General features: G+C 36.6%; 1 protein-coding gene across 1 annotated transcript; it reads right to left on the reverse strand.

Annotated features, from left to right (window-relative positions):
* Window positions 1–2,510: 2,510 nt before the first annotated feature.
* Window positions 2,511–11,666, reverse strand: farsa (phenylalanyl-tRNA synthetase subunit alpha). The gene is made up of 13 exons (XM_073849000.1): window positions 11,480–11,666; window positions 10,560–10,697; window positions 9,354–9,452; window positions 8,988–9,106; window positions 8,648–8,740; window positions 8,307–8,435; window positions 7,133–7,248; window positions 6,934–7,018; window positions 6,310–6,409; window positions 6,041–6,209; window positions 5,808–5,885; window positions 3,123–3,237; window positions 2,511–3,027 (listed from the first exon to the last, which is right to left on the reverse strand). Exons 1-13 carry the CDS (start codon window positions 11,624–11,626, stop codon window positions 2,922–2,924), a joined length of 1,494 nt encoding a protein of 497 aa, XP_073705101.1. The 5' UTR covers window positions 11,627–11,666; the 3' UTR covers window positions 2,511–2,921.
* Window positions 11,667–12,846: the final 1,180 nt, after the last annotated feature.

Consider the following 12,846-nt stretch of genomic DNA (forward strand, 5'->3'; position numbering starts at 1 on the left):
TGTTACAAATGCTGTAAATAAAGAACTGTGCTAACCCTTATGTTGTTCTTGGAAAAGTAAGATGATTAACCATAAAACAAGTGTATAGTGTCTACATAAGAGGGAAACCACAAATACAGTTGAAGTCAAAAGTTGCGGAATCTGCAAAGTGTTAATTATTTTAGCAAAATAAAAGAGATCATTATGCATGCTATTTTTTATTTAGTACTGGCCGGAATAAGATATTTCACATTTACATATAGTCCACAAGAGAAAATAATAACTGAATTTAAAGTTTACATACACTTGGTTCTTAATACTGTGTTGTTACCTGAATGATCCACAGCTGTGTTTTTTGTTTAGTGATAACTGTTCATGAGTCCCTTGTTTGTTTTGAACAGTTGAACTGGCCACTGTTCTTTAGAAAAAGCCTTCACGTCCCACAATTTTGTAACTATTACAGAAGGTGAAAATGCTCACTGATGCTCCAGAAGGAAGCACGATGCATTAAGAGACGGGGGTGAAAACTTTTGAATGGAATGAGGATGTGTACATTTTTCTTATTTTGTCTAAATATCATATTTTTTTCCATTTAGTGTTGCCCTTTAGAAGCTACTTACATGTTTCCCGGAAGACAAAATAAGTTAAATTTACCCTGATCTTTAAATTCAAAAAGTTTTCACCCCCCAGGCTCTTAATGCATTGGGTTTCCTTCTGGAGCATCAGTGACTGTTTGAACCTTCTGTGATAGTTGCGTGTGAGTCTCTCAGTTGTCCTCAGTGTGAAAAGATGGATCTCAAAATCATAGTCATTTTTGGAAAGGGTTCAAATACACTAAAATGTTGAAGAACCAAAGAATTTGTGGGACCTGAAGAATTACATTTTTACAAAAAAACTAAACAAAACAACAACTGTGGATCATTCAGGCAACAATACATTATTGAGAATCAAGTGTATGTAAACTTTTGTAAGGGGTCATTGTTATAAGTTCAGCTATTATTTTCTCTTGTGGACTATATTGTATGATCCCTCTTACTTTGGTAAAATAATTAACATTTAGCAGATTCTGCAAGGTCTATGTAAACTTTTGACTTCAACTGTAATGCAAATCAGACAACCATACAGGTAGCAAGTGAAGCAGCGGCTAACACAGGGCTGTTCTCAGACAGGTTATTTCTAAGCGATAGGGGATTACTTTGACTCGGCCACTTAAGAGGTTACGACATTTAAGCAAGTAAACAAGATGTAATCCTTCACAGAGGATTCCCTCAACCTCTCCTCCCCCAAAGGGCAATCAGCGGGCCTGCAGATTTACCATGGGCTGCTGATGGCCCTCTCGAAACAGGATTGTGTTCAAATCATCCAAATTGTTTTTTGATGGCAAATGTCTTGTATAAACTTCTATCATGCTTCTGTCCCAGATTCAAAACCTGACAATCCAATCTGAACATCCAGCTCACATCCTCTCTACATGTGCTTTTATGTAATCTTATGTGTGCCAACCACACAAGACTTTGGGAAATGAAGAGATTACAAAGCCTGCGATCAAATCTGAATGTCCAAGAAAAAATAATAATACACTACCATTTAGAAGTTTGGGGTTAGTACTTTAAAAAAAAAAAAAAGACATAAAATAGTAAGCAGCACAAATGCTTTCAACATTGAAAATAAGAAATGTTTCTTGAGCAGCAAATCAGCATATTACAATGACTTCTGAAGGATCATGTGACACTGAAGACTGGAGTAACGATGCAGAAAATTCAGCTTCGCATCACAGGAATAAATTATATTTTTGACCCCAAAGTTTTTCAACAGTAGTGTACATTTATGTAATTTTTGTGAGGCTCATAAGCTGTAGATGCCTAGACACGAAAAGATAAGGGAAGCAGCTTTAACTCATTTCCAACCATGAGTTATTGCTGAAAGAAATGGAATTAGTGCCACTAATCTTATTTGGTTTGTTCATGGAACTCGACTGCAACGTACAAGTGTCCCCTAGAGACACGAACACACTGCTTAACATTTACGTCAGTTTCAGTGAAAACAGAATCAACGCCACCAGGAAATAATATTACTTTGAAAGGACAGGGAACATCCAAAGGAGAGAAAAAGGTTGTCGATTGACGGCAGAAACATCAGTCCAATTTGACTTGAGTACAGAGGTTCTCTACCAGGGGGGAAAAAAGTCTAATTATTGAAATTAATTAAAATAAATATATTTAAATAGTTATATTATATAATCTTAAACTTAATTTGAATGCCAAATACACAAATTCAAGATGTAAAATTAAATAATGTGTGTTATATTTTCTTTCCTTTAAACAATAATAATTAAAAAAAAAAACACTACTCTTGGTAATTATTTGTGAAATTTAGCTATTTTGGAAAATTAAAATTGTAAATCTAACACCAAAAGTTAAGTGTACTGGAATATGATAATGCAGCCATGGAAAATGTCCAGCAAAAGAACACTGGTTTAATTGCATACACTTAAATAAAAACTAATTTAATCATAATAAACAACCGTGAAGTGGAGATTTGAAATATCTTTAATTTAACATTTCTACAGTATGAGGACTTCAATTATTTCCATTGCATTCTGGGTTGTGAGAACAAAGTGGGTGGCTGTTTTTACAGAGCTGTCACGAAAAAGGGCAGTCGAAATGACATTTTATATATATATGTGTGATAATTTAAGTGAAGTGGAGGCCAGTAGGGATTTCTATATGAGGCGGTGATGTAATAAGGTCAATCTCACGCTCCTCATGCAAAGACGTGACTCTTTGCCCCACTTTGACGTCAGCCTGCTCAACACGGGCCTTGTAACTAATGCCCGAGCAGCAAAGTGTAGTTCAGGGTGTATTATGGCTTAAATAAACTATAAAAATGCAGACGAGTCATGAGCACAAATTAATCCATATGTTTAGCTTTCTGATGATCATTTAAGAGTCCAGTCGACATATTGGGCTGTCGTACACCATCTGTAGATTCACTTTGTGGCCCACAAGCTCTCGGATGTTGTTGATTCCATACTTGATCATGGTGGGTCTAAAAGATGGGTAAAAAAGAGAAACAATTAAGCAACTCTGAGATTTTATATGCAACCGATGTGATGTTGTGTGTGTGTGTGTGTGCTGGCGTACCTTTCCAAGGACAGACCCCAGGCGATGACTGACACCCCCTCGGGCAAACCCATGGGCAGCAGCATTTCAGGCCTGAAGACCCCAGAATTACCCACTTCCACCCACTTCTTCAGACCTGAGAGAGATTCAGCGAGATGGAAGATTTTTTATCCTAAACTGGTTGAAACAGCTAACCGTCTATAAAGTGCAACAGAAAGCTTTTCCAGCGGCCTTTGTTATGAAAGTATTGGTCGTATTTATGAGTTGAATGCACATAAAAGCCACCACAAAGTGGAAAACATTTAATTTTCTTGTCAGTGTAAGTGAAAACATGTTGCAATGTATGCAATGAATGTATTGAAATAATTTTGTAAATTTTACATTAAAGCTAGTCAAGTTGCATACATAAAATATGATTATATCAAACCATTACGATAGAATATATAGCAATTCAATTTACAGTACTGTCATATATTGAACAAAAATGTAAAATATAGCTGCAAGCAGTGATTACTGGAGTTCTAGCGCTTTAAGGCATTTAGCACATATGAAAAAGACAATATTTAGCAAGCATGTAACCACCTGAATCAATGATTTAAAAAAGCATTTTTGGTGAATACAGGTAATGTACCATAGAAATATATATATATTTTTTTTAATGTTTATGACTGTTACAGCACCAGCTGTGGTCAGATGTCCTTAAAACTTTGCATGCTTGTTTAGAATCACCTGTCGCATGTGCTCACCATGTTTTGTGAAGTTTTGAGGTTTTCTTTACGCTTTATAGGATTTTGGGTACATTTGGACTTTTGGGGTAAATTTGGACTTTTCTTGACCCCTTTTCTAAAGGACCTCGTTATAGCTTCCCAAAGGGTCATTTTTAAAATTTTTTCCCCCAATAATTATTGACCTAGAGAGTCCAGAGAATTGTACTGCAGTGTTTTTTTTCCAAATTGAGCGACAAAAAGTACGTTTTTTGCATCTTCTCAATCATTTAACAATCAATTTGATTGACAGCAGTGGTTCTAGAGGCAAAGTTGTCCAGAATGAGAAGTTCTATCATATAATACGAATATCATGTATATATGCGGGAAAAAAAACACACGCAATGTACAATTGTTTGCGCCCTTGAAAAACGCAATATCGTCCCCCGGTGGCCGAATTCTTTCACATTTCTCAGACCTTTGGGGCCGTGAGTCAAACAGGCCCACCGAGTTTTGCACTGATCGACCTCATGTTTAATAGGTGCCTAAAATTCATTAGCCAATGGAGGTCATGTTTTTTGAGATACGCAAATGTCCTTATAGACACTTGTGGCACTTTGGACCAAGACCGCGCTCAGCAATTTTCATGTTGATAGGACAAATGGTTGCATAGGTATAGCCATTTTCAAATTTTTTCTCCCTCTTATAGTGCCACCAAGTGGCCAAGCTCCGTGATTTTTGTCCTGTGACGTCAGATTGAGCTCTTACATAAGTGTTCTGAGTTTGACGAAGATATCTTATTCGGTTCAGGAGTTATAGGCAATTTACAAAAAGTGGCCCTGCCCCTTTCAGAAGTTTTGGCGTCTGTTTGCGATGGCGAGTCGAAAGTTGCTTTTTTTTGATAATTATAGATATTCATTCTCTAGAGAATCTTTCTGCACTGGTTTGGTTCTGATCAGGTGAAAAATCTAGGACTAGTTCGCAGAACTAGGTTTTTAAAAAAAAAAAAAAACACCCAAAAAGCGTGTTTTGTCCAGCGTGAGCCAAGGATTCCAACTACACAAGACACTTGAGCCTGTGAATGATGGTTTAGGAGTTAGGAATGATTTTGTGAGGTTGTCGGCGGTGTAAGTACTACCACGTCTCCAAGTTTCAAGTCTCTACGACTTACGGTTTGGTCTGCATGATCAGTTTTAAGTGGATATTGTTGATCCTTTGGCCATTCTAACAATTACAACAGGGTTTCAGCGCTGAATTATTTGTGAATAAGGTAAATTGACCTCTTACTCAGGTAAAATTTGACTTGACTTGAACATACCCGAGGTGGTAATTACAACTTCCCAACTAAGGACATGAATGCACCAATATTTCTCCCATTCATTTTTTTTTCCTATAAGGATTTTTAAAAAGTCCTTGTTTAAGAGTTAGAAACCGAGAAACAAATTAGCCACGAGGTGAATCAAAACATTACAAACTCTGATTTGAAACAGAAAAGTATTTTGTGTATTTAATGTTGAATGATTGTCTATAACGGCAAGGCTATGAAGAATTTATATTGACCGTGTTAAAGTTTTATATCACTTCTGCAAAGTATTTTTGAGAGCCTTACAAACCTGATCAAAATGACCATTTTTTTAAACAGTTCTTTACAGTCACCATGAAAACAAAATGCACAAATCTTCTTATATTTACATGGAATTTTGCAGTGTTTATAATTAATGATTTATCTGGGCACATGATTTTTTTTTTTAATTCAGGTTCCATCCTAAAAAATGTTATCACTTGAGAAGCCATTTCACTCAGATACACACCACAATGGGAAAGAAATACTATTGCACTTGATGTTTCATGTCGACTTCAATATCAGTACCATTTTGCTACTTAAACAGTTTTGCTTCAAAAATTCTTTTAGATTCACTTTTTAATCATTTTAAACACTTACAGAACAGCAGGCTATAAAATAGTCATACATACACGTATGACTTCATATGAAGAGTTTTACCTTCATGATAGCTGAAGACCTCCATACTTGGCTCGGTGTAGGGGTTGTATGCAGGCTTGAAGCGCAATTTTGTGATTCCTGAAAAAAAAAATCATGATCAAAGATGTTTGAGCAATTTACCATCATTATTAAAAACCTAATGAACATTCAGGATTTCTCGCTCACTGTAAATGGATAATGCTGATTTAAAAAAGGAGGATTTTATTAGACACACTCATATATCTTGTTCTTACCTAATTTGGTAAAGAACTGGTGCAGGATGCCCATGAGGTTTCCCAGCGTAAGGCCGTAGTCGGCCACCACACCCTCGATCTGGTGAAACTCTGCGAGATGAGTTGCATCCAGAGTTTCATTACGGAAAACTCTATCGATGGAAAAGTACTTCACAGGTGTGAACTTCTCCTGAAAGATACCACACAGATAAGTGAGATCTGAAATAAACTTTGGTGAAACTTTAAGGGAATGTATGGGTGTGTGTGTGTGTGTGTGTGTGTGTGTTCACCTGCTGTGCGAGTTTATACAGCATGCGAGCACTGACTGCCGTGGTGTGTGTTCGCAGGAGGTTCTTCTGAGCTTCTTCAATCTTCCAGTCATATTTGTATCTTAAAATTGATTTTAAATGTTACAATTACATCCATCTACAAATATAAACTCAATCAATCATTCAAAAGTATTGGGCTGAAAAGATTTATTCAAATGTCTTAAAACTGTTGAATCAAGGCTGCATTTATTTGATCAAAAACACAGGAATATTGTGAAATACTGTTACAATTTTAAAAATCTATTATGTGTTAAAATATAATTTACTTCTGTGATCAAAGCTGAATTTTCAGCATCATTACTCCAGTCTTAGGTGTCACATGATCCTTCAGAAATCAGTGTAATATGATGACTTGCTCCTTAAGAAACATTTATTTTTATTATCACTGCTGAAAACAGTTTGTCTTTTTGTGGAAACTGTTATGCATTTCATTTTTTCAGGACTATTTGATTAATAGAAAGCATTTATTTTAAATAGCTATCTTTTATAACATTATATAGGTCTTTTCTGTTACTTTCGATCATTTTAATGCAACCCTGCTGAAAAAAAAAGTACTATTGAAAAATAAATAGTGTTTTGTCTTACCCCTGTGATCCATAACCTCCTTCAGAATGAACCTTCTTCACCCTCTCCAAATAGTCCTGAGGAAACTCGTGAGCCAGTGCTGGGTCTGTGAAATACACAAGACATTATTTGAAAAATATGCTTTGAAAGTAAATGGTACAAACAGTACAAACAGAATTAGTAGCCGGTCAGCGCAAGCACAGAGGCGGATATTCCTCACCTGAGATGAAGAAGGTGTCGTGTTGGTCTCTAGCTGGGTGCTGCTGAGGCTGAAATAGAGAATCGAAGTTCCAGAAGGAGCTTTCGATGAAGTTATTGGTGGGCATTTCTGTGAATCTGTGAATAAAAGATATAAGTCTTAGGAAAAACCTTGTAAAGTAACATTGTAAGATTAAAACAGTTACGGAGTAAAATGTTTTGTGTGAAGGCTTGTGTGCACTCCAACATACTTCAAATTAATATTTGCATTGATTTTATAAAATATTAAGACACAATTCTGTTTCAGGTTTATCAATGAAAAGTTCCAAACAAAACACAGTAGAACGGTTTTGCATATTTGAACACAAAGCGGTCCTTCGTTACTAAATTTTGCCGTGTTTTGAGCATTTTAATGAACGATTCAATAACCGAATGAATCAGCCATTTGAACAAATCATTTGAATAAATGACTCAAATCTTTGACAGTGGCTTGCCTGCTGGGGTTGGGACGATACACCTACCTCCTGATTCAAAACTATCACAATACTATATTTTGGTCATCCCATTAAAACTAACATTCAAACTGGATCATTTTAGAGCTTTAAAGTGCTGGAAATAGTTATGTTAAATGCTGGAAAGTCATTAAAAGGTGCTTGAATTTCTCTCTCAAAGGTTGCACAAACCCTGAAATGAATAATGTATTCTTATTTCTATCACAATACCATGGTTATAGTCAGCATTAATACGTCTGGTTTTCTGATGCAAGTCAGCGCTTTACAATTTATAAAAAGTATATGAATTTTTTTTTTTTTTAAAGAAAATAACAGATCGTTTTGCTAGATAAGACCTTTCTTCCTCAGCTGGGATCATTTAGAGCTCTTTGAAGCTGCATTTAAACTGCATTTTGGAAGTTCAAACTCGGGGGCACCATAGAATGGAGATAAATCTTGAAATGTTTTCCTCAAAAAACAATTTTCTTACGACTGAAGAAAGAAAGACATGAACATCTTGGATGACAAGGGGGTGAGTACAATATCTGTAAAGTTTTGTCTTGAAAGTGAACTACTCCTTTAAAGTATTTAAAGTACTTTTTAATTTTTTTTAATGAGTAAATATAAAAATGAAATATTTATTTACTTTAAACTGATGGTTTATCAGCTGAGGTAAAAGGGTGCTATTAAAGACAAAGGACTGACCCCATCTCCAGGAAGATCTGCCTGAACTGCGTCCGAACCTTCATGAGCGGATGCAGGTGACCACTGTCTGGAGCAACACCCATTGCCTCAAAATTATATGGTTTGAACTTTTTCTCCTTCCAGCTTCCACTGAGTGAAACAAGTTGAAAAAAACAATTAAAAACCAAAGACTTACGAAGCATTTCATGAAATCCAATTGAAACCAGAAGTCATGCAACTTACTTGCCCTAAAAATTAGCTTTTTTGTTTTAATACGAACAGAAGTGGGACAGTCTTGTATTTTAAAATGGCATTTTAGGACCAAAATTTGTAGCCCTTTTCCTGACACTGATTGGTCTCACCTGGCGATCATCTCTGGAGTGAGTTCTGTCTCTTGTTTGGTGATGGTGGTACTGAAGCCGCTGCCTTTAGTGATCCAGTATGATTTAACCGTCCTGAAATCATTAAATTATTTAAATGATATATAGATAGACAGATAGAAATTAAGAATAAGAATATATAGTTTGTTAGATCACATTGCTATTGAGCTGTAGCGCCTCCTACTGCTCATGTAGCAACATTATAAAAATTAACCTGAATAAGACCAAAATATATAATTTTCAGACTAAACTAACCCCCCCCAAAAAATCAAAACAAACAACTCCAACAAGTTAAAGCCAGAAACACAACACTCTCTCTTACACTTCAGATAGCAGTTTACGTTTCTTGAGTTCATTCCTTTCTTTGTCCTCCAGTTTTGCTGACTGTCCCTTCAGCACCAGCTGTAGTTTTCCCCTTACTGTATCATCAATAGTTTCCACCTGAAACACACACACACACACACACACACACACACACACACACACACACACACACACACACACACACACACACACACACACACACACACACACACACACACACACACACACACACACACACACACACACACACACACACACACACACACACACACACACACACACACACACACACACACACACACACACACACACATTCATTGGGAGATTCAGGCTTAATTTATTATGTGTGCAGCATGTAACTCACAGTTTTGAAGACCCTTGGTCCTCCCTCGTGTGTTTTATCCAGACGGATCCATTTGTTAGACATGGCTTTGCTGAAACCAACCTTCCCGCTCTGCATTTTCTAAAAGAATCAAGTACATGACATATCAGATGCAGAACATATACAGTTAAAGTCCAACGTTTACATACACCTTGAAGAATCCACATCCAATGATCCACAGCTGTGTGTTTTTTGTTTGGTGATAGTTGTTTATAAGTCCCTCCTTGTTTGTCCTGAACTATTAAACTGTTTACTGTTCTTCAGAAAAATCCCTCAGGTCCCACAAATTCTTTGGTTTTTCAGCATTTTTGTGTATTTGAACCTTTTCCAACAATGACTGTATGATTTTGAGATCCATCTTTTCACACTGAAGACAACTAATAGACTCATATGCAACTATTACAGAAGATTCAAACGCTCACTGATGCTTCAGAAGGAAAAAAGATGCATTAAGAGCCAGGGGTGAAAACTTTTTTTCTTATTTTGCCTAAATACTATATTTTTTTCATTTAGTACTGCCCTACAGAAGATACTTACATGTTTCCCAGAAGAAAAAATTAAGTAAAAATTAACAATATTCAAATTTAAAAGTTTACACCCCCTGGCTCTTAATGCATGGTTTGTCCTTCTGAAGCATCAGTGAGCATTTGAACCTTCTGTAATAGTTGCAATGCTGAAAAAGCAAAGAAGTTGTGGGACCTGAAGGATTTTTCCGAAGAACAGCAGGAGGTTTAACTGTTCAGAACAATAAGGGACTCTATCCCTATATCACTAAACAAAAAAACAAAAAAACACAGCTGTGGATCATTCAGGTAACAACGCAGTATTAGAAATCAAGTGTATGTAAACTAATGTAAAATGCAACTATTTTTTTTTCTTGAGGACAATATGTAAATGTCTTTAATGTGAAATATCTTATTTAGGTTTTATCTTATTTATGAGCTCCTGTTCAAACTTCTGAACAGAAAGAAGATGTGTACGTTTTTCTTATTTTGCCTAAATATCATATTTTCTCATTTAATACTGCCCTTTAGAAGCTACAGAAGATACTTGCATGTTTCCCAGAAGACAAAATAAGTTCAATTCAAAGTTTTCACCCATGGCTCTTAAAGCATTGTTTCTTTATTGTGCATCAATGAGCGTATGAACCTTCTGTAATAGTCTGTAATAGACTCGTTCATTTCTCACCATGAGTTCATTCTGCGGCAGACCCTCGTCAGGGATGGCGTTGAACACTCGGGCTTCATGACTGCCCTGCTCAGCAATCTCACATCCCTCTCCTGTCAGCTCCCAGCGTTTGGAGGACTTCTGCTCTGCTGAGATCACCTGAGAACGAGAATCAAACAGGTTAAGGCAGAAAAACAGGTACATATTTATATAAAAACCAATACATACCAGCTAATACTCATAACCTCAGAGAAACAAGAAGGGGTCACGAACAAAAGGAATGCTACAAAATACAGGTGGAGAGTAACAGAAAGATATGATGAGATAGATAGATGAATATGAATAGATAGATAAATAGACAGATAGACAGATAGATAGATAGATAGATAGATAGATAGATAGATAGATAGATAGATAGATAGATAGATAGATAGATAGATAATAAAGCATTATAGAAATAAAGGTGATTACTTAATAGATGAACAGATGGATGGATGTACAGACAAGACATATAGATAAATATAACAGACAGACAGACAGACAGACAGATAGACAGATAGACAGATAGATAGACAGATAGATAAAGCATTATAGAAATAAAGGTGATGACTTAACATAGACGGACAGATGGATGGATAGACAGACAGATAAATATAAGTTAGACAGACACCGACGGATAGATAGATAGATAGATAGATAGATAGATAGATAGATAGATAGATAGATAGATAGATAGATAGATAGATAGATAGATAGATAGATAGATAGATAGATAGATAGATAGATAGATAGATTCGCTTGTATTAACACATATTTCGGCAGACATGATAGTCTGTAAAATAATTTCAGCGACGTAAACACAGCTCATCCGAACTGAATGGGTCTGGTTTGCGCCGCTGTTGCATCAGTCGGAGCGTGTTGGTGCTGCGGGATCTCCTCACCTCTCCCAGCGCCTGCAGGCTCTTCACCGCACCGACGATCACCTGATGATCCACCCCGAGATCCGCGGCCACATCCTGGCTGTCAATGCCGCCATCTACCTTCTCCAACAGCCGTAAGAGTGATTCCAAAAGCCCGGTGTCAGCCATGCTGGGGTCGACTTGCGCTTAGATGGGGAAACGGACATGACGTTGCATCAGCCGTAAACTCAGTAACAGAAACGCACCTCGATTCATTTACCGTAAACCATGAAGAGCGGCTCTGTTTTTGTTATTACATTCTGAAACATTATGATGATGATAATGCTGCGGTTGAGTTTTTCATCAAGGGTTCACAAATCTTTATTAAAAGTAAGCAAATTATTATCATATTATTTATTTGTTGTTGCTGTTCCCTGCTGAAAAAACAGCATATGCTGGTTATGTTTTGGTGCTGGGATGCTGGTTTGATCTGGTTTATGCTGGTCATGTTGCTGGTCAAGGACCAGCATAAACCAGCTAAAACCAGCATCCCAGCACCAAAACATACCTAACCAGCATTTGCTGTTTTTTTTCAACAGGGTTACCAAAGTTTTCAATCATAGGGTTCAGAAACCTTCATTAAATGCCTATTATTACTGTTGTTGTTGTTATAATTACCAGCGTTTTAAATCGCAATGTCCTGAAAACCTTTTTTATTAAAAAAAATAATAATAATATATATATATACACAGTCAAGCCTGAAATTATTCATACCCCTGGCAAATTTTGACTTACTTAAGTTACTTTTATTCAACCAGCAAGTTTTTTTTTGACCGGAAACAGGCTTCTCCCAAAAGATAATAAGAGGATATACAAGAGGCATCATTGGGGAAAAAATATTTCTCAGCTTTTATTTACATTTGAGCAAAAAGTGGCATGTCCAAAATTATTCATACTCTTCTCAATAATCAATAGAAAAGTCTTTATTGGCTATTACAGCATCAAATGCTTCCTATAATTGCTGACCAGCTTTTTTGCATGTCTCCCTCTGGTATTTTTGCTCATTCATCTTTAGCGATGAGCTCCAACTCTTTCAGGTTGGAAGGTCTCCTTGCCATCACCCTGATCTTTAGCTCCCTCCACAGATTCTCAATTGGATTTAAGTCAGGTCTTTGGCTGGGCCACTGCAAAACATTAATGTTTTTGTCTGCTAACCATTTCTTCACCACTTTTGCTGTGTGTTTTGGGTTGTTGTCGTGCTGAAATGTCCACTGGTGCCCAAGGACAAATTTCTCTGCAGACTGCCTGATGTTGTTGTTGAGAATTTTGATATATTGCTCATTTTTCATGGTGCCGTTTACTGTGATTAGGTTCCCTGGTCCACCGGCTGAAAACCCCCCCTAAAACAT

The sequence above is a fragment of the Garra rufa genome, chromosome 1, assembly GCF_049309525.1.
Source record: "Garra rufa chromosome 1, GarRuf1.0, whole genome shotgun sequence".
Lineage (NCBI taxonomy): Eukaryota > Metazoa > Chordata > Actinopteri > Cypriniformes > Cyprinidae > Garra > Garra rufa.